This window comes from Acanthaster planci, linkage group LG02 (assembly GCF_054643075.1).
Source record: "Acanthaster planci isolate LZ-2023a linkage group LG02, COTS_SCS, whole genome shotgun sequence".
NCBI lineage: Eukaryota > Metazoa > Echinodermata > Asteroidea > Valvatida > Acanthasteridae > Acanthaster > Acanthaster planci.
Genome location: NC_141778.1, coordinates 17,356,065 through 17,381,752, shown reverse-complemented (window position 1 = coordinate 17,381,752; position 25,688 = coordinate 17,356,065). Strand labels below are relative to the sequence as shown.

General features: G+C 41.0%; 3 protein-coding genes across 3 annotated transcripts; 2 read left to right on the top strand and 1 right to left on the bottom strand.

Annotated features, from left to right (window-relative positions):
• The first annotated feature begins 169 nt into the window (after window positions 1–169).
• Window positions 170–14,339, top strand: LOC147799960 (protein SDA1 homolog). Its single transcript, XM_087131866.1, has 18 exons — window positions 170–382; window positions 1,261–1,365; window positions 2,081–2,179; window positions 2,779–2,961; window positions 3,613–3,713; window positions 4,087–4,144; window positions 4,311–4,388; window positions 4,929–5,030; window positions 5,764–5,833; window positions 6,093–6,254; window positions 6,806–6,941; window positions 7,687–7,861; window positions 8,517–8,628; window positions 9,162–9,355; window positions 9,920–10,014; window positions 10,511–10,595; window positions 11,507–11,668; window positions 11,917–14,339. The coding sequence occupies exons 1-18, from the start codon at window positions 293–295 to the stop codon at window positions 11,959–11,961; spliced, it is 2,052 nt and encodes a 683-aa protein (XP_086987992.1). The 5' UTR covers window positions 170–292; the 3' UTR covers window positions 11,962–14,339.
• On the bottom strand, window positions 12,445–20,374 carry yipf5 (Yip1 domain family member 5). Its single transcript, XM_022244663.2, has 6 exons — window positions 20,041–20,374; window positions 18,237–18,397; window positions 17,647–17,681; window positions 16,861–16,971; window positions 16,180–16,361; window positions 12,445–15,568 (listed from the first exon to the last, which is right to left on the bottom strand). Exons 1-6 carry the CDS (start codon window positions 20,169–20,171, stop codon window positions 15,406–15,408), a joined length of 783 nt encoding a protein of 260 aa, XP_022100355.2. The 5' UTR covers window positions 20,172–20,374; the 3' UTR covers window positions 12,445–15,405.
• A 372-nt stretch (window positions 20,375–20,746) lies between these two features.
• On the top strand, window positions 20,747–25,657 carry rpl9 (ribosomal protein L9). The gene is made up of 5 exons (XM_022244667.2): window positions 20,747–20,819; window positions 22,860–22,913; window positions 23,202–23,407; window positions 24,021–24,234; window positions 25,259–25,657. Exons 2-5 carry the CDS (start codon window positions 22,868–22,870, stop codon window positions 25,360–25,362), a joined length of 570 nt encoding a protein of 189 aa, XP_022100359.1. The 5' UTR covers window positions 20,747–20,819; window positions 22,860–22,867; the 3' UTR covers window positions 25,363–25,657.
• The last annotated feature ends 31 nt before the right edge of the window (window positions 25,658–25,688 follow it).

Below are 25,688 nucleotides of genomic sequence, written 5' to 3'. Positions count from 1 at the left end.
GGAGACGAAGTTGATTTTGGAAAACGCCCTTGGTCTACGTTTGTCGCTCTGCCAAAGAACCAATGGCCTTTTAAAAGCGCCCTCTACGGTCAAAATGGGTTTTCATCAAGTCTGATTTCTAGACCCTACTGCTTGTAATCAGTAATGTACCAATGAACATACAAGACCTGACGATCGATATTACAACATTTTGCACACGTGAGGCCTCATCCGAACAATACGCTAATTCATATTCAGTCAATAGGACCGCCGATAGTCTGATACGTTTAATTTCAAGAATTTCAGAAAGAAAATGAGCGACAGGAACCGAAACCAGCTTCCGAACAATCTGCCACAGTTGCAGAACCTCATCAAACGGGACCCACAGTCGTATATTGAGGAGGTTAGTAAACCACTGTCCATCGACCATGTCCATGACCACCATCATGACTTTACCATTAAACTTCACGTGAATTTAATTTACAGTACAGGCCTACCCCCGGAACTGTGGGGTTCGTCGTCTGCGGTGGACGAATCCCGCAGTTCTGGGGGTACCATGTAACATGGTTAGGCATAACATTAGAGGCTGAGCATGCTGAGTAATAACGGTCAGTGTCACAATCAAAGGTGTTTCTTAAACATAGCCATGATAATTAAATTTTAAGGTTTAGGCTACAGTACTAGGCCTAGGCCTACATCATCTGATAATAGACGCCACCGTCAGGTCCTGCCATCCCTACTCCTTTTACTACCACTGACTACTTTATCAATTAGGACGTGAATTTGACATACGGCCAAGGCCCAATAGTAGTAGCAGCCTGATAATGATTATTCATTTGGGGAAGAGCTCCATAAGATATAGGCCTACCTGTATACAGACATTGCTACGGTGACCTATTTTTCTCCCACACTTTGCCTTTTACAAGGGGTAGTTTGAGCCATCAGTTGACATGTCATAGAGTCAAATTTAGGAGGGAAAATATTGAGGCATTTACTTTGAAAATACCAACTGCATGGTTCCTAAAATGATTTGCTGCCATTACCTTCTGAAATGACTCATGCTTCCCTGCCAGCTGACTTACGTGTATGAAATATGAAACTGCAATTGTCAAACTTTGCCCACATTTTGATTTTTTTTTGTACATTGTACAGTTGCAAAAACTAACACGTTTTGTTAAGACAGACAGGCCTCTTTGTGTAATGCCACCTGACAGACACAAATGTATTTTTTTCTCATTATTTCTATGATGGTTATCATTATCATTCTTTGGACCATTCCAGTTTCTTCAGCAGTATCGCCACTATGAGTCCAACTTGCAGATTTTCCAGCTGAAACCGACACAGCACTCCAAGAACCTGGCTGAGCTTGTCATGTTCTTCTGCCAGGTACAAGAAACCTCAGCAATAGCTCCCTCACTCTCACATGTATCAATACACCCATTGTTACACAGGTGTAACTATTGTGTGAAAGGCCAAAATTTAAAAGAAAGTCTGGTCAAGGTTTTAAAAAGAGGGAACCATTTTTTCCTTTTGGCAGATGGATCTTCTGGACTCTTTTGCTGGTCGGACTAAAAAGATTACTTGTAGCATTTTGTTGTCAACCCAAATAGCAAACTCTTCTAAGGACATCCAACAGCCAACTGACTTTGCTTTGGCTCCCAAACCAGTTATCATTGCAGGGAGTGTAAAGTCAGTTTCCTGTATATTTACCTTGGTGGGTGATGGGATAAACCTGTTACAATTTTCAATGTATTTTGCACACCATATATCTGTAGATGCGGAACATGTGTTGAAGTTGAACTTGGCTGCTGTAGACACTAGACATCCTGTCATTGTAGTAGATACCACTCTGTGATTGAAGGTTTCAGTTTTGCAAAAAAATGAAGTAACCGTGAGAAGTATCGTACAAACAGCTTGTACAGATGACTTTTAAGTCAGCATTTGTAGTGTTTGACTTAATAATGTTGCATAAATAATGTTACCCAAAAGTAATCTCAGCATTCTCACAACATATGCCAGTCCGCCATGGAAAAATCTTAGTTTCAAGTTTAATACTAAAAATTTTTTTGTGGTCTTTTGTTTACTAATGGTACACATGTAGGTGGCACAGTGTTACCCGAAGGAGCTAGCTGGGTACCCACAGCAGCTGATAGACCTGCTGCGGAGGCATAGCACAGTCTTGGACCCAGACATGAGGATGGTAAAATGGAATCACATCAAATTAATCTCAAGTATTAAATTTCAAATCTACTTCCATTTCAGTCCAAATTATTGCAGGTTGAACTGAAATAAATGCAAAGAAATGTCAGATGAAGCCTCGACTTAGACCATATCCAAGTCAACTGGCCATGGTCACGAGTGGTATATGCCCCTATGGGAAGTGGCTTAAGCTGGTAGCCAGTGGCTTTCATAGTGGCTCATGTTATTTCCAGACCATAACTTTTACACTCAGCCTTGTAACCAGCTTTGAACCAGTTTTCTAAAATACTCAGGCAAAATTTCACTTTGTGGTAAATTTTGCTTTGATGATATCGGCTTTGTGCAGGAACAAAAGAGGATGCTGTTTTACTTGGAAATGACTTCCCTTTGGTGAGAATTAACCACTTACATGCACAGTGTGCTTGGGGCTTACGCACAACTAAGTTTTGTTGCACTGTACGGTCTTCATGTGGGCCCTCGGCACATAGTCATACACTAGTCCAATTGAAAAACTTCTCACCAACCTGTTTCTTCTTGTCAGAGCAAATTTGAGAAAAGACTCGGTTTACTATCCTTATTTCTCCTCTCTTCACCCTGAAGACATTTTGCAAGGGGTTGATCTTACTGCGCAACAAAGGACTGATTGAGCCCACAAGCCTCCTGGAGCTGTTCTTTGAGCTCCTTCGCTGTCAGGACAAACTCCTCAGGAAGATGCTGTACCATCACCTGGTCAATGACATCAAGAGGATCAACAAGAAACACCAAGACAACCGAGTCAATACGGTGAGTCTCCATCTCTGGACAACAAAATCCTGTAACTGAGCTTCAGAGCTTGGTAGGGTACGTAGAGTTCTCGACAAATGAGAATAGGTGATGATTTATAGTAAAGAGATTGATTTATTCGCATCTACACACACAAAAAAAAACAACAGTCGGTGACCAGTCAATCCAAGTTTTGTGGATGCCTATATATGAATTCCTAAAAGGCTTCCCCAAGTTGTCACACTGACTAGGGTAGCAATAAGGCAGAGCAGTTGTCGCCCATGTATCTCTGCTGTGATTTTGCTGCACAGTTTTAGGAAATTTGTGCCTGTCAAATCACAGTTCACACCGTATTCGGCGAGTCTGCCTCAGCTGTAAACTTCAAACTTTGTATTTATTATTACAGAAAAAATTGAAATAGTGGCAACATGCAGTACACGAAGATATATCTGTTGAATGCTGAAAACCTCTTTTTGGTTATGAATGTATCGGCAACACTGAGTTGATAGGTTGTCGTATGTATGGCTTATATTATGCATATGTTGGACATATTCTTAGACAAGGAAGACAAAACAACTTATTTAAACTGTTTAATTTTGTCCAATGAATTTCAATAGTTTTTGTCTTAAACACTTCCTCCATTTCGTTGGTTTGGGTCCTTTCTGATAACAGACTCTTCAGAATTTCATGTACACCATGCTGAGGGACAGCAACGCAGTTGCTGGGAAGATGTCGTTGGATGTCATGATAGAACTGTATAAGAAAAACATCTGGTAGGTACTTGACAATTCTGTGTTTCCAACTTCAGAAAACATTTCCCTTGATGTTCTTGCAATGAACTCTTTCTAATTGATATTTGACTGTTTTTATTCTGTTTTAACTTTGAACTGCTCCAGAATGAAAACTATTTTGCTGTCTCATGTGTTTGGCCCAATCTTTTCTATATTTACAATGTATATAAGAGATGCCCAGCACTAAAGTGTCCTTAACAGTAAGTAAGAATGGCATTGAGACACCAGACAGCCCCAAGGCTGGAAATGATGTTCTCTCTCAATGATGTGTTCAAGCAGTGGGTAAAGCCAGTTATAAACTATCCCTTAGGGTCTGCGTATAACCCTTGCCCTGAACTGGTTTTGTACAATGTAGGCGAGACGCCAAGACTGTCAATGTCATCGTCGCAGCTTGCTTCTCCAAAATAACCAAGGTAAGAGGTTTTTCTTATTTTTAAGGTAAACATTGATTTTGAAACTCATGTGAAAGATGAATTTGACCGTTGGCTATTTGGAGTTTTTAAAGTGTTTTGCACATAGTTAGATTCATAACAAAAATTAGTCAGGCGTCGTGGTTAATCCACTTTTCTATGGGAATAGATTCTTGTGGCGGCACTGAAATTCTTCTTGGGCTCAGACGCAGAGGAGGATGGAGACAGTAGTAGCAGTGACTCAGATGTAAGTGAAGTCAATTTTCGAAAATATTCACCAATGGCTGTTACTGGAAAGAAAGCTTGAATGGTATATCGCTATCCGCCTGGAGTTGAAGTGCACCCCCAAGCTGCAAAAGAAAGACAGATGGTTGTAAGTTTTCCAAGCGGGTTCTTGCATGCGTTCTTCGTGTACACAAAGACCATACATTGAGGAATAGATTTATTACGCATACTCAGCGTGCTCCGCGTCAAACTTGCCATTGATCCTCTTATGAACGCATACCTATGTGGTGAGTACTAAAAAAAAACCACGCCCTCTTTTGTTTCGCTCAGAGTGGATTAGGTAGAGCTGTTGTTGATCTCGTCTTAGCTGTACGTGGAATTTTGGAGGGAAGTTCAAATCAAAGGCAAATGTCACATTGAAATCACTTTACTACCAGCACGGGATTTCCTTCTCCTTTTGCTCAATGTATGAAATGGCTGTTAACAGAACAAAGGGAAATCTCAAAATGCAAAGTTCAAATAGGCACCCGTACCTTAATACTGTCATGCTGTATCGTACCAGGATGACGCACCCACTCAGAGAACGTTACTGATGGCCCAGCGCGTCAACAAGAAAACAAGGAAAAGACAACGGAAGACTGAGATGGCCCTGAAACTCCTCAAGGTTTGAACTAACTCCCGATGCAATTGTTGATACAGATTAAAAATGAACTGGTTTTTGTGTTGAGAGAACATTTTATTGATTTATTTCAGCGATGTGTTTAGTAAAGCATATCAAAACACCTATATTAAACAGAGTAATGAAACCAAGTTCAACTTCATGGAGCTGATTAGCAGAAAATATTGTACAGCGGTTTCATCAGCTGAGCATGAAATGATGCAAACCAGCTACAAGCAGTATACAGAAGGCATTTTTGGTTGGTAATCTGTTCTTGCTGTTAAAGCCAAATTTCATGGTTGCTCAGCAAATTTTTGTGAAAGCATTAATTTTATTTGTTGACCCTGTCATCATTAGCAAAAGTACTACTGCTAGATTTGACATTTCTGTGTCTTTGCACATTGACGATTGCACAGAAAACTGAAACAATTTATGCCTTCTTGGGTGCTACTCTCGATATTCGGGATGCAAGAAAATGCTGCATGTGCATTACTCTCAGATCACATCGCGCAAAACAGAAAAACGGTCACCATTCTGCCATCTTAAAGATGACCATGTAATGCAAGAGTAACTTCTGGTCTAATCAAGAGCATGTTCTCCCTTACCCAGAGTTCATACTCCTGCTCTTCATGAATTCAGGGGTGTACCGATGTTAACACAAGTGACACATTCAAATGCTGCCTCGGTGTCTGACAGTAAGGCTCAGTGATGACTCTTGGGTGTTGGTTTTTTTTCCCAGAAAGAAAAGAAGAAAAAGAAGCCTGTGCCTTTCAACTTCTCAGCCTTGCATCTTATTCATGATCCTCAAAGTAAGTTCATCAGACAAAACAGTTTGAAAAGAGACTAAAAGGAGCGTGTTGAAACTATCATTACTGTGGATATATTGAGTGGAGTATGACTCATTTCCAGCTTGGAACAAGTGCCTAGCTGCTCAAATGCGACTCACTTTAAACATAACAGCCCCTTTGTTGACAATCAATGCAACAGCAATCCACTATCGCCACCTACCCTGTCAACCTCCGACCACGCCGTCTCTTTAAATTTCCCTCCCTTCTGATCCCCTTGCAGACGTTGCGGAGAAGCTCTTCAAGCAGCTAGAATCCTCCAACGAGAGGTTTGAGGTCAAGCTGATGATGATAAACCTGGTGTCCCGATTGGTGGGAATCCATGAGCTCTTCCTCTTCAACTTCTACCCTTTCCTGCAACGGTTCGTCCAGCCACATCAGAGAGGTAGCGTTCTTGATGCACTGACTCATATGTCAGATGGACTTATTTTTTCTTCGTTATTACAGACCTTTCTCGACTAAAAATACCCCCCTGGAAAGAGTCCATGTACTTGTCAAACAAACTTTTCAGAGTATGCTTTGAAGATGGAATTTGCAATAATTTAAAGCTTGTGCTCCTGCTGAAATTTATTGTATGATGCATTTTTTTGCATCGGGGAGAAGTAAAGTTTATATTGCGTGGTTTGTCCATTTTGTAAACACTACATACTCAGCTTTGTGTGAATGTAAATGAAAAAACTTGCCTTCAGACAAACTCCCAGTATAGGATTCCTATTTATTTTGCTGTAACAGTCACAGACAGTCAAAAATGCTTTTCACTTGATTTGCTGCGACACATAGACATGCAGGCGTCATTTGACTGATTTTTGACATCAGTGCATCTTGGCATTGGAGGGTTAAAGGTTTCTTGTTAAAACAGAGGCACTATTAATCCCATTGGTTCAGGCTTTTCAACTTGAATTTATCATTTGTTTTTTTTCCTGAATCCTATCTCAGAGGTCACAAAGATCCTTCTGTGTGCTGCCCAGTCCACACATCAGCTTGTGCCTCCCGATATCGTAGAGACCATGGTCAGGACCATCGTCAATAACTTTGTCACAGAGAGAAACTCCAGCGAAGTGATGGCTGTTGGGTAAGCCATATGAATTGACATCGTGCTCCTTCAATTGTGAATAATTCTTATGATTATGGTACAAATTTGGTTTCCAACAGACCTCTGGAACAGTGCAACAATATCAGTGATTCATGGCATGCATGTGCTGAGTGTGGGGCACCCACAGCTGAAGGAATACACCTGATTGACTGTCAAGTGCTCTTAACTAAAGCTGATAAATGACAATGTTTTTTTTTTTTACCATTACAGTGACAGTGTGTGTGGAAAATGCTTAATGTGCCAATCCAGTAACATTGGTAAACTGTCAAAAAGGGGACTAGGTGAATGCTACTTTAGGCTGCATTAACGTCATCTTCCCCCTGGAAAAATGTTTTTCTTCATTACCAAATTTCATTTCAGGAAACTGAGGTTTGAGTTTGTGGGTAATTCCAGAAATTAGCAGTCCCAAAGTGTGACATTTTTGTGTCCCTGTTACATCTGACTTTTGCTATTTGACATGGAAATATCACCAGAATTGTTTTCAAACCATTACTATTTGTTTGGCAGGTAATTTGCATTAATTCATCAATCTTGGAAATTAGAAAATGTGTTCTGAACTTACAAAATCCTATATCAGATGTGACAGGGACACCAAAAAAAGGGACCCCTAATTTCTGGGATTACCCTTGTATGAAAATGTTCTTGTGTTTCCTTTGTATTCTCACTATGACTTCTACGTTAGGCTTTGCATTTTGAAATCATTTATATTTGTACCCATTTGTAGTCTGAATGCGGTGCGTGAGATCTGCAGCCGTTGCCCGCTGGCGATGGGTCAGGACTTGCTGCAGGACCTGGTGCAGTACAAGAGTTACCGCAACAAGGCCGTGGTGTCAGCAGCGAGGTCCCTCATATCGCTCTTCAGGGGCATCAACCCGGAGATGCTGCACAAGAAAGACAGGGTGAGTTCAAGAGGTGCCGACAGGGTTTTTGTTCAGTTGTCCCTAATTCTGTAACGGTGGTAAAACTTCGTTGTAAATTGTTGGATTTGTAGAAGTCAACACTAATGGCAGAGTAGACTGTGTTACTATAAAGTGAGCAGGGCTGTTGGTTATCCTGTGCGTTGCTCAGTGCAGTAAAATCCACCGACGAGTTTTGTTGTGTTTTGTTTTAGTCAACAGTATTATCAGTTCAGCTGTTTTGGATTTTGTTGCATTCTGGAGCATTCGTATTTCAGTTGTGTTGGGTTTAAATTTTGTTGCATGTAACGTGGCGCCAAGAGAAAACCTAATGTTGTTTAAAGCAGAGAAAAGTCCTGGAGGACTTTGCAGCTGCATGAAGTTTCATTGATGATGCAAGTAATATCATTAACAGGAAAACTAAAAAGCAAACTATTAATTTTGCAAGAAGATCTTGCTTGAAAAGCAGGCAATATCAGGAGAAATCTCCTTATATGTAGACCGGTGTCAGCGTGCTTTTTAGACGTGCTTCAAATTAGTAGAGCTAGATTTTATGCTTTTAGTTGGCTTGACTTTTCTTCTGACTCGTTGCAAGTGAGAATGAAATTTTGGCACAGGGGGCAGATTCTGTAATTTTTTGTTTCATCTTTCATCACAGGGTAAGCCGACTGCGCACAGCACGGAAATCAGAGCCAAAGAGTACGGTGAGCTAGTGGCTCAGGACTTCATCCCTGGGGCGGAGGTACTGAAAGATGAGACTGCAGAGGGAGGTCAGTCCTAAATCTGAGGCAGTGCCCCTCGCATAGTCAAGTTGTCATCCTATTCATTGTTAGATTTTTTCTAATTTCAGAATTCCAAAACAAGATACAGAAGTAATAAGATTGAGGACGTTGCTAAGAAATCATCATTTTATTTCTCTTGAATTTTCTTCATTCTGAATATCTATAACACATTCTGCACCTGTACTCACTTAAATCTCTCAAAATTATATATCAAAGATTTGCAGCGTGTTGATTCGTTCATGATTAAAGAATCCTTAAATTAGGATTAGAGGTCCAGTTTTATTTAAGTCAAGGAGAATGCACAATTTTGCTTCTGCACCGTGGCAGATTTTTTGCAGAGAACATGCCATCAGAATCTTAGGTAACAGTGCTTATCTACATTGCAGTTTTCTCGCTGTGCTTGCTTTTAACCAGGGTTTTGTTGATATTGGTATCAAGTCAGTACAGTGCAAAACTGTCATACCTGTAGAGCAGTAATTATAGTCCAATCTGTAGAAAGTCTTTTGTTTTCAAATTTGCAGACAATGAAGAGTCGGATGAGAGCGATTCTGATGACAGTGAGGGCAGCTGGCACGATATCATTCATTCCAGCGATGAGGAAGAAGTAGGAGAAGCCAAGAAAGACAATCCGGCTGAGAACTTAACTGCTGAGGAAAAGAAAGCCCGAGCCGCAGCCATCAGTCAGACCAGACTGCTCACGCAGCAAGACTTCCAGGTAATTACAACATCTGATAGTCTTGTAATGACAGGGGAAGGGAAGGTGAAGGGATAGGTGGAGGGATACATGGGTGCTTATCTTGCTGATCAAAATGGTTCTCAATGTTTGGTTGCTCATTTGAGTGAGCCAGTTGGTTTTTCAATAAGGCTAGGTCATTCCAGAACAGTGCACTTTATGTTACACCAGTTCAAACATGTTCAGTGTTTTTTTTTAATACAGTACTTTTTTTCGCTGGGAAAGAAAAAAGTGGGCAATTTTTTGAGGTTATTTTATGACCTCTCTGAGGGGTTAGGCTAAAATTTGGGGCTTTTTGCATACTTTGGGGAGGAAGTGAAACAGTCGCCCAAAATTATTTTTCTATTTCAAAAATTTCAAAATAGTCACCCCTTTCTTATCAAGGGGGAGGGGGATGACCCCTGTTGGACCCCCCTTCTGGATCTGCCAGTGACTATTTAAGGAGAGGCTGTTAGAGGATCCAGGCATGTTCCAACAAGCCTTGGCACTTTGAGTTTGCCGTAGTGGTCAGAACTGCAATTTTCAATTATTTCAACTCGTTGCTAGGATATCAAAGTGCATCAGCTCTCCAAGCAACTGGAGGCAACCAAAAACAAGAGGGGGACAAAGAGGAAACATGTGGAACTAGAGCAGGAAACCAGGTAATGAATAAGTCCCTTCAAAACATTCATTCTGCCAGGGATTGCGAGATGGAGGCCATGGTTAAACCATTTTGTTTGATCCTTTCCCTGTATTTGCGCACCAAGTGGAACAAAAATGTCTTTCATGGGTGAAATTCAGAGATGAAGAAAAATCCTTACAACTACAGCAGAGTGGTTGTAACAGTGGCAACATTGAAATACTGTGACTTAGGGGCATTTAATGGCTAATGAGGCATGAGTGCTTTCCCATGTGGCTATGACTACTTCAACCTTGCATTTGGGGATTTTTTGTGCTAAGGGAAAAAAGTAGCCGAATTGGACTGATTTACATTGTCCAAATATCCTTCATTTTGTGATCGAAAATTCCTCAAAAAATAGCTCAGAACAGAGACCTGCTTGCTTTAGGTCAAACAGTCAGGTCTTCAAAAGGCAAATAATCCAATATCATCTGATTTCGAACACACCTTTTTATCCATTTTTTCCTTGATCCACCCAGTGCTGAGCTGCTGTCACTCAGTAGAATTGAGGGAATCAACAGTAGGCCAAGACATGACAAGGAAGCGAGATTAGCTACGGTTATGGTAAGAAATGAAGCTCCCCCTCCCTGAAATAATTCTAGCCCTGTCCACCCAACCAAAACTTGGAGTCCAAAGGGGACCTTCTATCTGCCTCAAGCAGAAGTACCCCCTCATTGGTTTGAGAAGAGCTGTATTGATCTGAAGTGTTCATTTTGTTGGTAGCGATGAGTCTGCAACACTTGCGTTCATAGTCGTCCGTGAACCAGCGATGCTTAGTCACTACCAAAGGAGAATTGCGCCCTCTCTTGGTTCAGCTCAAGGCTCATAGCTTGCAAGAAACTGTCGATTTGAAGGTTAAGTCCCAATCCCACACCAGTATTCTGTACCTAGACTGAGTGATACATTGAAAATGAAGTGCTGTCTCACAGTGGTTTTGTGTTCAAAGGTCACAAGATCTTGTAGGTTCCTTTGGGAATGGGTAAAATTACCCAGTGGACTTGTAGTGCGTTTGTCACTGGGTAGGACACCTCAAGATCATCTTGTAGTTAAACTTGTGTTTGAAATGGCAGCTCAGAACTGTGTACTCCCATCAACAGTCTTGGAAGACTTTATTGGTTTGATGAGCAGGAGTAACATTGTTGACACTTCAACATGCTCATTATTTCAGCAACAGAAATGAAACGGTAGTTCTCTGCATGTCAGTGCTACTCTCTACTTTTCTATTGTCCCTTTCATGTCCTATATAACAATTGGGGGCACAGTTTTCACAGCTGTGTTGTACACACTCAAAGAAACCTTGAAAATGCATGGGATAAGAAGTGCTAATTTAAAGGTCTCTGTGAATATTATTTTAAGGCAAAAAGTGCACTAGTTCAACAAAAAATTTCATGGTGGCCATCAAAAATGCTGCAGACTGGTCAGCATAAATCTCTGAAGATGGTATTGAAAAATGTCAACCATGGATTGCTGTGCAGGCCGGGCGGGAGGGAAGGAACAAGTACGGGTCCAAGAAGGGGCGGATGAACCCCAATGCCAGCACCACCAACAAGGAGAAGCTGAGGAAGAAGCCCTTCATGATGGTCAAGCAGAAACATGGCTTCAAAACCAAGACTAAACGGTCTTTCCGTGACAAGCAGGTACTTCAGCTGGCCATTCCTATTGACTGGAGAGTTTAGTCTGGTGCATTTACAAGTTATTGCTAGTTGGTCAAACTTAACCGAGGAGCAATTTTGCAGTAATCTGATTATTTATGTAGCCAAGTAGTGGAAGGCCAACCAAGCTTTGCCTAACATATCCCTCACCTTTAAGCAACCTCGCTCGATGAAACACTAATTTTGATGCAGGTGCTAACTTTAATTTTGAACTCGTTTTTCCTTCTGTCCAGATTGCCCTCAGAAATATTCTCTTGAAGAAACAGAAACGACGTTGAGGTCCACACATTCGCTCAAGCCACGGGGAGGCAAGACCTTGATGTATCCCGTTTATAAAAATCTCAAGTGACTAAGTGCCATAAATCTAATGGGTCGCTACACATTGGATTGTACATCTTTAGATCTGTTATGAGGCCACTTTGTCGATGGCACATCAGAGAGGCCACAGCCCATAGGCCAGTGCTGCCACTTTCTACACGTAACAGGCCTGTGTACCAATGATGTTACACTCTATTTACACCTGCACTTTCCTATGGAGCCAGTGGGACCTACAGCTCACTGAACACCATAGAAAAAGCACACACGTCAACAAAGTGGGGCATCATCAGTACCTGGTAACCTTGACACTTCCTGTCAGGAGAATTCATTGGAAGATTTTATTTTCACTTCGTGTCTCCATTTTGTTTTGTTTATAAAACCCAAGGTTTTCTTACAACATGCAACTATCACATTCCCCACTGCAAAATGATGAAAGTCAAATATTTTACAGTATACGCATTTTAATGCATATATTTATTTCAAAAACAAAGTTTCAATGGTGATTATCAAACAAATATAATAGGATACATTTCAGGCCTTATATTTTCTTTTCCCTAAACTCACAGGTACTTTTGTTGGCTTGATTTTCCGTGAAGCACGCAATGCTAAAAACAGAAAACTGACCCCAACACTGAATGAAATAAATTGTCTTAGAAACACATGAATTGTTTGGGGAAACAATGAAGTGCATACAGGCATTTGAAAATTGTTGGCCAAACTTTGGCTGGCACATTGTGACGTCGTGTTGCACAGTTACCTTCAACAAGGGCGTCTGGAGATCACACTTTACGAAAACCTTGCATGGTTCATATACTTTAACTCCATAAATTACAACATATTGGTTGTATTTTGTGGTACAGGGTTTTATATTGGCCCACATGGCCACCTGTTAATAGGCTTTGTCCAAATGTAACACATGCACCGATGGAAAGCCGCAGTCTAGTACCCGCAGTCACTTATCATACATACCTGTGATACTCCAGCCACAGGTGACTGATTTCGATCGCAGCCTTCAGTGCTCCCAGCAAATGAGGGTTTAATATTTCAATTTCACTTTGGCATTTGAAAGTGAGATTTTTTAATGACAATTTGAAAATTTGGTTGTCTTTCAACCACATCCTTTCGTTTTAGTCATTTTTGTGCTCTTTCTTTCTCAGGGTGGATTGGAAAAGCCGTTTTTTTAATTTCAATCATAACTATAACTTTTTATTAAAATTTCATTGGCCATGAAATTGAGTTATACCATTTGATAGCCATTGCTTCAAAAAGCAGAGTTACATTGTTTCAAAGAGCATTAATTAGAAAGTAATTTATTTTTCAGTTTTAAAGCGCCTTTCTTTAGTGCCCATTTTGTGCCCTTCGCGTCTGTATGTGCAAGTTGAAACGACAAATGAAATGGGTACCCGAATGCAGAAGGGAGCCCAAAAATACCCTTATTTTGTTATTTATACAAAAATTTAAATAATATCCTTAATAGAAAAGAACAAAATGTAATTAACAGAATCAACATTTGTCTTAGGTGAAGTTCTCACTGATCATGTAAAATTGGAGAAATTTTAAGGGGACCCACTCTCTGAAAATGTGCACAATTTATTCTGTGTCAGTCCGTCATCCTGTACGTGGTCCGACTTCATGTACATATTGCAAGGACCACTTTAAGAAAAGTCTCATGGAACAACTCACAAAAATTACGAGCCTAGATGCAAACACAGCATGTCAATTCTGTCCAGGTTTCACAAGCTCAGGTCTAAAAACATTCATTTTTGGGAGTAGATTCTGAGAAAGAGAACAGGACATCTGGAGGACACGGAGAAGGCTTGTGGTTTGCGATACTAAAAACTATTAAACCATGATGCTGGTTACACCTCATGCACATGTGCAACTGTTTCACTGACCACCATTCACGGCTTGCGGGAATAAAGATGAACTCATGCACCACAAGTACCCATATCTAGACAATCAAGGCTAGCTGAGGTAGATTAGGACAGACTTATTCTTCCACCACAGGTGTACGAGCATATAATTGATCTGATAGTCACCGGTACACTACTCTCAGACATCTACAATGATGACAGGTGAAAGGTAAAATTTAATGAACTGCACTGTCAATATGTAGGGGGTGTAACCAAATCAGCGCAACAGTATTTTGGAGACAAGACAGCACAACAGTGCTGGGCCCTCCGTGTTGACTGATTTCTAGCTAGTTCTCTTCACTTTGAGCGAGGAGGTTGAATCAGCCAAGACTTTGGCTGTATCCGAAACGGGTTTTCAGAGCTACGGCTATGTCTGTTGTGAGGCTGTCTTCAGGTATTTTCAACCGATGTTGACCTAGACCTAACGCTAGCCACAAGATTCTGACAGAGCCCTAGGAAGCGGTTACTCCCCACTTCCTACGTGAACCATGTTGTAGTAATATAATCCAAGGAGATGACATTATGAATGGCACACCAGTGCACACACTCTTATACTGGACAGGTGCATCTTGTATGTCACAACATCCGAGGGCAAGTTAAAACGACAATTACAGTTAACTACAGTTTGACCAATGTCGCCCAAATGAAGGATGGTTTTTTTACCATCTAGTTGACCATTCGGAACCAGGCCCTCGGGCATGGTCGCATCACTGGTTATTAATAGCCAGTTTTGCTTGTCAGTCCAGTGCGAATTATACCCATAAAAATAAAGTTACAAGATATCATTGACCATTAACACTAAGAAAGTTGCAGCTCTACTTCAGTTGAGTGTGACTGTTATGCACGTGCAAGTTGTTAAAAAGCAACTCGTCAGCGATGGAGTTATAGGTTACACCCTAACTTGCCCCTGTTGGTTAACCCTCAAAGAGCCTGGTTATTTTGGCCCATGGGGGGGGCATTCTGCCCCCCACGGAATTCAGCGATTATTTTGAAACTTGGCATACATGTAAAGACGCTCCTTATCATTACAAATGTGAAGTTTGTAATCAATCAGACATGATTTTATTATGATCATTTGAAGTGTTTAAGGCTACGTGTGTGCCAGCCCACATGCATTGAGCACTGCAGTAGAAAAGGTATACAGTTTTGGCCGTCCTGTCTCAGAAATGTGTGCGCAGCGCAAGAATGATATGTTCAATTTTCACAAAATTGGTGACAAAATTACCACAAAGAGTTACTCTAGAAGCTCCCAAAGGCCCAGCTCCTGAAAAAAAAAAGCACTGTGGCGATATCGGAAAAAATGTTGAGGGGATTCTGCCCCCCCCCCAGCTCTTTTTGGGTTAAAGCAGCCTGTGACGTATGCATACCATCTGCCCATGAGTGTGACTGAAATTAGAGGAAAATTGGGGGATGTACCCTTGCAGAAATGGTTTCTGTGTCCTGGTCAGCGGGTTGGTCTATGTGTATGCAACCAGTCCTCTACCATGATTCTTAGAACACAGTCAACAGAGCAAAAACGCCGTAGAGAAGAGCACAGGGGTAGGCTACCAGGAGCTGTTGGGAGTCCATAGCAAGCTCCGTCACAAAAAGCTTGGAGGCTGAGAGGCTACACCAACCAATTGTAACCAAGGTTGCTATCGTGCCGACGAGACTCCTGCAAGAAATGAAGCAATGGGTGAATCTGAAGTCACTGAGAACGGCTCAGCTTCCAAAAACCTTGAACTCCTATGGCATTTTGAAAGATCCATATTTTCCAATTAATATTTAGGATTAGCTTATTGTCACAGTACATAAAGTTCACTGAATTGTGCTAAGGTGCACTTTGCATGTCGGGGTAGTTCAAATCATTTACTGTTCTTCCTTGGATATTGAGTGCCTTAGACATGATTATTAGCTGTTTATATTGTGGAAGCATTTGTAAGAGTCCACAGCAATGGCAGTGTGTACCGACTGTACCCTGCACAACTTTTGACCAGTCGGCTGGTTATGTCAGGACCTTCTGCATGGAGTACATTGGAGGGTATAGAACCTTATCAGCAAGGATTCCAAATGGAGAGAAGTGGACGGTGAGATGTTTAGAGATTTGCCATCAAGAGATTGGTTTGACATTCTGTGGAGTGTGCGGTTGCAAGATTCCCTATGCTTTTATTACAGCATTAGATTACTATAAGCTTGTACTTCGAAGGCCTATATTGCTATGATTTGAAGGATGCTGCAAAGTAAGGGTGAAGATCAGCTCTAATGTCGCCCATCACGGGAACTTACTCTAATGGGAAAACGATGGCCAGGCAATTGAGGAGTACCATGGGGAGGAGGCAGTAACCAAGGACACTGACGATGCAGCCGACGGCGACACCTGTCAAGCTCATCAAGTTCAGCAGCATCCACATGGCCAGGCATCCCAGCCCACCGATGCCATAAATGTACCCAAATTGGACTTTGCCGGCCTGTGTTAGACACACACATTTCAATTCAACTACCTCAACTGATACTGTTAATTACGTGGGTATTATGATTGGCATTTGGATGAACTGCAAAATATTGGGATTTATTACTGGGTTATGAACTCAAACATCTTTGACATTTCCTGGTTTGTCACTTGATTTTGCCCACATTAATTCCATGAAGTATTCTATAATGTTAAGGATTGTGAAAGTTATTAATCTGTTTGACACTACCACAGACACTGAAATCATTGATGACTTTGAGGCATCTGCAATGTATGCTTAAGCACAGAGGAAAAGTAGGCTGAGTCTTACTCCACTTGCATTCAGCAAGCACCTTTCCTAAATTCTCTTAAATCCAGCACTGTGCAATAATAACAGCACCTTCTTTGTACTTAAATAACTTCAGACATACACCCATGTAAAGTCAAAATACTACCAAACTAAGCGCTGGATGTGGTAGGATTATGGCCACTAGGAATTCTGCTTGTGTTTCTCTCACCAGTAATAGAGTACCACCAAATGCCAGAGCAAACACCAGGGGTCCAGCTAAGTCGCTGTCGTGAATAGCTGCCGGATCTGTGTCCCTCAGTGGGTTCAGTACAGTAAGTGTCTGTTCAAGAAACATTAAATACTTATTTGGATATTTTGAGATCTGGTGATTTGGAACTTCACTGAGGTACTCTAGAAGAAACTGCCCGACCTAGTCTCAAGAGGGTATACATACCAATCTGTGAGCACTTACAGCACAGGTTGTGCACAACCATTTTTAATTGAATGTACACAATTTCAAACTGAATGTGCACGACTAATTTTCAACTGAATGTGCACAGCTACTTTTCAACTAAATGTGCACAACTAATTTTCAAATGAATGTGCACAATAAATTTTCACCTGAATGAGCACAGAGGTGTATTTTCTGTGGCAGAGATACACCCTGTATGAGTAAGTGCAATGCCAAAAATGATGCAGAAGGGTCATTCAATAATTTGTGCATTTTTACCATTGAGAGCTCTGTCCTGCCATATAGTCCATACTATTTGAGCAAACCTTTGATACTGATCAGTCAATCTCACAACTTAAACCCGGATACTTTCACATGGCATTGTTTGTCATGTAAAGAGAAGCACTTGTTAGTACACAATCTGGACATTTGTTGTTTGTAATACAGCAACACCATTCTCATTCTCTACAGTGGTAGCATCTTGAACTTATAGATTTCATATTCTGGCTTTTGGTTAATGTGCAAGAGAATCAAACTGAACTGACATGAGGAAACTGTACTCACCTTTTGGTAGATGTGTTCAAAATTTATTCCAAGTTCTGGAAAGACAGAAAGGAAGAAATTATTTTGATATCTGAATCAGTGTTATAAATTATGTAATCAAAAATACCAATGACAATTGCATTCCCATTGCAAAGTGTTACAGAAAAAATAGATTAGATTAGTTAGAGTTATGGCCAGCAGAAAAACCTACTTAAACAAAATAAGTCCAATTAACCCAAACCCTACATCAAAGCAAAATGATCAAAACCACTGTATAGATAAGAAGTTACTTTTTCAGTATTTCATTTTCACAAGCCAGGTTTTCAGGCCAAATTTCAACTTATAATTGCATTTCTTCAACAGTGGAAAAAAGCAAAACCAAGGAATTTGAATATCTCACAAAACAAGATTGACAGCAAAGACTAGAAAAGGTCAGCCACTCGGTAGACTGGTGGCTTGACTTGATGAAGAAGATTCATACAAATTGAGACTTGGTACCTTTTTATGCCACATTTTCAGCATGTGGTATGTTTTGCAACTCTCAGTACAAAGTTTTAAAAGTCCTGAATTTTTACATTAGCTCTCTAACCAGCCAAATTTCTCGCATTTACCTTCAAGGAGAGGTGGCTCATCATCAAAGCTGTCTGTATATCCACTTGACCCTGCAGGAACTGGTTCAGGGGTCATGATGTCTCCTGTATAGGGTGTCTGGGGGCCCATCATACCAGGATGTGCCCCATATCCTTGCTGACTGTAGTCGTACCCATATGATCTGATGGGAGAAACCAAAGTAGAAAATTTACTGCTTAACATTTTTACGAAATGCTTTTAGTGTACCTTAACTGAAAGTAACTTATGACTTGACATATTTGAGAAGCAACATATGGTATCTTATCCACTCTCCTTCGACAGACTTGACTCAGTTGCTTGTAGCAGATGGTCTGAGATGTAAATAAACGCAAATTTTTGTACCTGACAAATTCCAAGGTAAAGTGGAATTCTCAACTTTGGCATACTTTCCCAAGGCTTTTCATCTTTGGTGCTGCCAAGTAAACTTTAGGACTACTAACTTAATGATTGTTTCACTCCTCATTATGAAACAAGAGTAATGCATAACAAAAAACATAGTGATCAGTGAAAGTATATGCTTGGGAATAACAGAAAAATTAAACTGACTCATTTTGTAATTTGACATTTTTTATGAGATCAAACCATAGCACAGTGACATGGGTAGGCTGCAAGAAGTGATGAACATCTCCTCACCTATGCCCTGTTTTTCTTTGATTGTGGAGGAATACTAACAAATGTTTTACGGTTCTGTTCCTCCACGGACCAAGCGACTCCACGGACCAAGTGACCACATTTATTTATAGCTATTGAAACTTTTGGACAATGGAAATTACAATGTCAAAGAATTAAAAATAAAATATGTTATAGTTAGTCTGGGCTGGGTAACTAGTGCTTTGCTCATTGATTTAGCAATAATCTGATAATACTGCAAGGAATCAAAAGGTAACATAAATATGAGATGCAATTTGTAGATTCCTGAATTAGTTATTTGAACTAGAAATACTGTTATATTACTATGAGCATGCTTGGTCATGTTAGAATAGGTCTCATTTTCTTAGGTCCCAGAATTTGGGAAAAAGAAAAAACTTCTTGTAACGTGCTTGACTGTATAGTTGCTAGGTCCCTAATTTTGCCACCTATTGTCTAGACAGGTTGGTTTTCACAATAAGTGGAAAAAATAAGGGACCTACCAACTATTCACGGACGTGACTTTGCATGACCTCGGGTCAGTGTGAGGTGAAAACAAATGCATTTTATGTTGCTTTGCGTGGCAAAAGTGCTTTCACCTCGGGTTGTTTTCACCACGCTGGCTGGAAGTCATGCACAAGTTGCATCCTCCTATCGGTCATTATACGGTCAAGCCAGCTCAATAGCAGAATACCTCGCTACCCCGCATGATCAATCTCATAGCCAGGTACAGATCAACGTGTCACACTCTTCTCAAAGGATCTTCACCTTGTACCCACATAACCAGTCATTCCAGGGGTCATTTTTTTTGTGGAGTAGGGCCTATTCTGCAGTTAGGCCTATTCCATCAAGCACATTCTCTGGTTATGCAGCCACAACCAAACCCTCTAATGAGTGTCTGCTCCAGAAAATACCCCCTACAAGTGCAACCTCCCCCCTCCCCCCAGACTTGTGGGGTCCATCATCCACCACGCTCCATGGGACGACGGACCCCCCCCCCGCCCTTGCTGGGACAGGCGTGAATGCCATGACAGGTCCACGCGTGCCATAGCTAACTTAAACATGTTGACAACAATGACATATGTTGTGTTCCAAACCACTGCACCAAAGGGATAAGTGGAACATGGCAAGATGGTTTTGGGTCTTCCTGGTGCTCACCCCTCCTGTTGCCACTGCTGCTGCTGCTGAGGCGGCTGCCCGCCGCCCATATCGTATCCTTGTTGGTCCTCGTACTGCGTCTGAAAAAATCCCTGCTGGTCAAGACCTTGCCCCGACCCGTAGCCTGCCATTTCTCCTGCAAGGCAATTTTTTGCTTCGAATTTGGCCGACTAATAACACTGCCTTGCAGCTTAATGTTACGTTTGAAATTATTCACGATAACTGCAAGATAGTGTTGGAAAATATCGAGAATTTGTAAACTTTACTTCATCTGCTGGATGGATCTAGGAATCATGTTTTGATCTTTCAGTGAACAACTTGTGGCTGGTATCCTGCGCTTTAATTCAGTTGTAATTCCCATGACTTGGACACCAACACGATGCACGGATTGACACGTTTATATCACCCTCTAACTGCCCCAAAATTTAACTGCACGAAGCGAATGGGCGTGTTCGTGGGATGTTGGGACTAATAGAAAGGTTCTATTTCCTGAGAATTTTCAGTGAATTTGCAACTTGAGCCATCTTTTTACTAAGGGGAAAATTTTTGAAAAGCAAAAGAGATGCTAGTTCTTGATTACTAATAGCAAATGTACATCGCTAATGAGCTACACCTCTCAGTGTTGGAGCAGACCAGTATGCTGCTGGCAGACTCGTATAAAGACTAACACTAACTCAAAGACAGTACGTCGTAATTTTTTAGGTAGCTAGAGATGCTTTAGATTTACCCAGAATGCCAGCATCTTCCGTCATGTCTCTTCTAGTCGGGTCGAAAAGCAGGTAGGACCGAGGAGTTGACTGTGCCTGAAAATCCACGAATTTCGACATGTTTTGAAGATACATCCCTCATTTAGAATTAGCCAGGGTATCAAATAAGGAAGCAAAGATCAGAAAGGAATTATTATTTTAAATATAAACCCACAAGGTGCTTGAAAAACGTATTTGTTTTCATCGTCATGATCGTTGAACATGCAAGGGAGTTCCTGTACCGATAGTCCTGTATCATCAAGGAATTCCTCCTGATATGGGTTTGAATTAGTAAAGTTGCAGAAGACACGATTAAACCATGGAAGTGAATATGTCACGCGCACAATTAGGCCTAACGCGCGTGACCATAGGCAGGACAACAGGCCTAGTCGCAAGGCATGTACCAAGTCCCTGCTAGTAATTTTGTATTGTCAAATCGCATGTTTGATTGGTTTTCACATGGAGTCACAGTAGGCCCAGGCATACTAATAGTATTACGGTAAAGTGGGTGTTCATTATACCATTAGTACCCTGTTCCTATAAGGAAAACGAAGTCCACTTTTTAAACTAATTGACATTCAGACCTTGAGGATCAGAGGATCCATCCCTTAATCCTAGTCAGTACTTTAGGCCGTAGTTTTGGTCAATTTTGACAATGAAATGACAAGAAAGAGGACATCATCGGCAACTTATTTAGGTAAGTTGTTTCAAAAATGTAGACTTTGTTTCCTTATAAAATGGAAAATATAGCAGCCTGCGAGGCGGCAACCACTAAAGCTTTGTACAATGTGGCCGCAGCCACAGCGTGTAATTCAGATGCAGCCTCGACCTCTGCTGCATGCTGGATCAGTACTCAATAGCGGCAGCCATCCCCATCAAATACTGATTTCACTTTACAGAGCTACAGCACCGTGACCCTCTCTGAGAAAACCTTCCTTTTTTACCTGGACTTACAACCTCTAGCCCAGGTTGTACATCGTCTACATTGTATTGCAACTAACGTCCAGGGTATAAATGTCCTCCTACAATGCAAAACCTTTTTCAACGTTTTTTTCTCACAGCTCAAATGATCATTCACAAGTGCCTCGTATCCCAAATTCCATAAATGCTGTGTTGAAATTACTAAATATGCCCGCAGACAACGTATTTTGCAGGACATTTTATGAAGCTCCAAGCTTTCCGTTATTCGTGAATGACCTTTTTCAGATACAATTCACTTATGAGCTCGAGCCACATTTGAGCTGACTTCGCCAGGTAAAAATGAGAAAAAAGCGTTGAAAAATATTTGGACATGATGCAAACAGATGGCCAAGTGGTCTTTCTTGAGTGGATTTGTGCAGACTTTTGCAGTTTTACCTTATGTTTTTCAGGTCAGGTTCCCCTGAGTCCATTTATTTATAATGGTTTATTATTCTGGTAGTAAATACACGTATCCCAAAAAGGCACCAAACATTTTAAAAAGGACGTAAAAAAGATACAAAAACAGAGATCACGGTTCCTTCCTTTATTTCCATTGAAACAAATACATCAGTGAGTGGGACCTTCAGATTTTTAGATCTTTTGACTTGGTGGATGGATTTTGCCAATAAGGTGTAAGTTTATTAGTGAACTTGAAATCAGTGTAATAACTGATTAACATTGTCATTAGAGTATTTTGAAAAAAAATTTCCATTCGTTGCACTACACCTCCTGGTTCAAACTGACGTCACTTGTCATTGCTCTGTACAAGTCATGATGGTTAGAATATCTGGTATGGACATCACTAATTTTCCCTCGCAGTAGCTTTTAGCCATTAGAAAGGGATAGCATGTTTTAAAAAGTCAAATTTAGTGGTAGAAATATTGAACCATTTATTTACCATGTTTACATAGAAAACACACAGAATTTTTCATAGAAGTCTCCGGGTATGTGCACAGGGTGTCAAGTGATGTCCTAATATGGAACTTTTGCTGTCGTGATAATTGTGCATGTCTCTGAGTCCAGAAAGAATTAAGTTAAATTAACTTATTTTCCTAAACTTGTGGTAACCTACTCTTCATACGCTGTGGAATTTCATATTCTTCCTGCATGCAGATTCAGTCATGAAGACGATACTGTCGAGTAGATTCGTTCAACTCCCAGAAAATGGTAGGTGACATGCTTACTGTTGACTTTAGTCCAACTAAATTACATACGGTCTTACAAGCTGCAAAATGTACCAACAAGTGCTAATGGATTTGGGGTAGTTAGGGTAAATGTTTGGACGAATCTTGAGATGTGTCTTTGGTTTTGCTGTTTTGGTCAAGAAGACAAACTAACTTCACATTCCACTCGAACCTCTCACCGTAGAAGAGTAAAGCTGGGTCGGGTTCATAACAATCTTTGTACATTATTGCTTGACTTCTAACTTGCCCCATCTTTATTATTTCTTTTCAGTGGACGTGTCCATCAAGGCCCGGCAGGTCACCGTGAAGGGACCCCGGGGCTCGCTGACCCGTAGCTTCAAGCACCTCAACGTGGAACTCAAGCGGGTCAGCAAGAAGAAGATCCGGGTCAACAAGTGGTTTGGGTCCCGCAAGGAGCTATCCTGCGTCCGCACCGTCTGCACGCACATCGAGAATATGATCAAGGGAGTCACACTGGTAAGACCTTGGTAGGCCCTCCAGTACTGTTCCCTCACTGGCTTAATTAATTGATGTGCTTATTTGGTTGTTGCTGTCTGCTGCATTGAAAACTGCTTTGTTGAAATAAAGTCTTCCTTTCAGAAGGCAAAAGAGAACAGCCAAAGCCTACCCTTTACCAAAAATTCTTTGAAGGAAACTTTCCAAGAATAACAATGTGGGAAGAACAGAAAGACTGATGATATGTATTGTAAAAACTCTTTTTCTGTTTGCGTTTTTTATTGTCACATGACTAAAAAATGTGTGGGGAAAAATCAGTAGTTACAATAATCAAAATAATAAGTAAAAGGTAAGAGTTAATCTCTTTTTTTTAAATCATAAACTTGCAGGCAGTCTTCAAACAACTTCCCATTGTCAGATTTCCATGACTGTGCAACACAAAACGGTATTGGAGAGCTTAACATGGGATGAAAAACATTGCTCTACAAAATTACAGAGTTCAGAGAACTTTATTTATTGATGGATTTTAACTGATTTAGGAAATATGCCAGCAAAACTTGCAGGGGGGTCAGGTAAAATTGGTTTTTTAAATATTTGTTGGAACCTTATGTTCCTCTTCTTGTCTTTATCTCAGGGCTTCAAATACAAGATGCGTTGCGTCTACGCCCATTTCCCTATCAACTGCGCCATCCAGGAGGAAAACAAGCTGCTGGAGGTGCGCAACTTCTTGGGCGAGAAGTTTGTGCGGCGTGTCTACATGAAGGAAGGCGTGAAGGTCTCCGCGTCCGCCAAGGTCAAGGACGAGCTAATTCTAGAGGGCAATGACATTGAGCTTGTCTCGCAGTCAGGTGGGTGACTCACCCTTACCCGAATCTGGTATTTGTCGGGGTGTATGGATTGAGTTTTTGCCATTGACTTGCAGCACTAAGAGGAATGTAGAAAACAGCCAGCGACAACAGTGCTCTTATTGTTCACTGGGCTAATTATCCAGAGTTGCTAATTTGTTAACCTCCAGAGTATGTAGAGCATTTCTTGTTGGAGTAAAGTATGATTTCAGTTTAGATGAGCTGTTCTTGTATTGAGGTGCACGGTATTAGAGTTTTCAGTATTACGTATGTTCCAAGAGTTCTCCAATGGGAACGGCATTGTGTTTGCACAAAAACAGGTGGCAGTCCCGTTAGACTGGTCCAAGTACATGTGTATTCACTTGAGAACTAAAGGGTCGAGTTCAGGCAGGCTGTTCTTGACTTGGGTTTCCTGTTCTCGCACTTGAACAGTGGGAACACGACCCAAGAACACTTCTTGGAACAGGATCACACACCACCTCCTTGTCAGGGTTTTACAGGAATACAAAGCCCGAGAAAATGGGAAGTTTTGCAAAATTAAAATTGATTCCTGTAACGCAGAAAGTATGATCCTTTTTAAATAGAAAGAATGCAGCTCGGTTATCCAAACATTAACTGGAACATTTCTGAACGTCATTCTGATGTTACTTATCCTGCTGAGTGTGGCATAGATTCAGCAGAAACACAATGTGAAGTCTGCTGAATCTAGTGTACTCCTGCAAAGGTCTTCTATGGGCAGCTTCAGATCAGTATTATGGTATATCCTACACTTGTTTCCTTGTTTGATCCAGCCAGTGTTGACCTGTAAGCGCTCATAAGACAAGTCTCGACTAACCAAGTAAAAAATAACCAAGGAATGCTGTTGTTACACTTCATGGGAATTACACGTAGCTTGGGACTTGAATTCACACTGGATGTTTTATGATGGTCTTGTGACTGTCTATAAAGGTCCTGACTACAACTGTAAATTTAAAAGGTTACTACTAAATAAACAGCATCACTTTCACTGATATTTGTTTTTCTACAGCTGCCCTGGTGCAACAGTCCACAACAGTCAGGAACAAGGACATCAGAAAGTTCCTGGATGGCATCTACGTCTCAGAAAAGACCACCGTCGAAGAACCATTGTAAACATGCTTCCCCCCCCTCCCGGAAAGGAAGAGCTTGACCCAGATTGGAATTCAGCCCATTTAGGAATGTATTACTGCAGATCCACGGCGCTTCATCCTCGGTGAGGGAATATAACCTCTGGCTGTGAGTGGAACATTTTGACCTTGCATGGACATTTTCAAGCGCTCATTAGTTGCAATTTGGGTTTTCAAGACAATCTTGAGCACTTTGCATCAGATGAAAACTGCTATAAATTGACAAAGGGATTAAGGTATTTTGCCCCTCTGAGAATAAACCAATCACAGGAGGAGTGTAATTGTTGGTTTTGATTTATTTTTATTAGCCCC

Bases quoted from the DNA above. Each gene is read 5' to 3' on its own strand.
- LOC147799960 (XM_087131866.1), top strand. From the start codon at position 293: ATGAGCGACAGGAACCGAAACCAGCTTCCGAACAATCTGCCACAGTTG. The intron at 2,180-2,778 runs GTAAAATGGAAT...TTCACCCTGAAG, and splicing joins TGGACCCAGACATGAGGATG to ACATTTTGCAAGGGGTTGAT. The intron at 10,015-10,510 runs GTAATGAATAAG...TGATCCACCCAG, and splicing joins GAACTAGAGCAGGAAACCAG to TGCTGAGCTGCTGTCACTCA.
- yipf5 (XM_022244663.2), bottom strand. From the start codon at position 20,171: ATGGCAGGCTACGGGTCGGGGCAAGGTCTTGACCAGCAGGGATTTTTT. The intron at 17,682-18,236 runs GTAAATGCGAGA...CTGTCTTTCCAG, and splicing joins TGAGCCACCTCTCCTTGAAG to AACTTGGAATAAATTTTGAA. The intron at 16,972-17,646 runs GTGAGTACAGTT...TTTCTTGAACAG, and splicing joins TTGAACACATCTACCAAAAG to ACACTTACTGTACTGAACCC.
- rpl9 (XM_022244667.2), top strand. From the start codon at position 22,868: ATGAAGACGATACTGTCGAGTAGATTCGTTCAACTCCCAGAAAATG. The intron at 22,914-23,201 runs GTAGGTGACATG...ATTTCTTTTCAG, and splicing joins CGTTCAACTCCCAGAAAATG to TGGACGTGTCCATCAAGGCC. The intron at 23,408-24,020 runs GTAAGACCTTGG...TCTTTATCTCAG, and splicing joins TGATCAAGGGAGTCACACTG to GGCTTCAAATACAAGATGCG.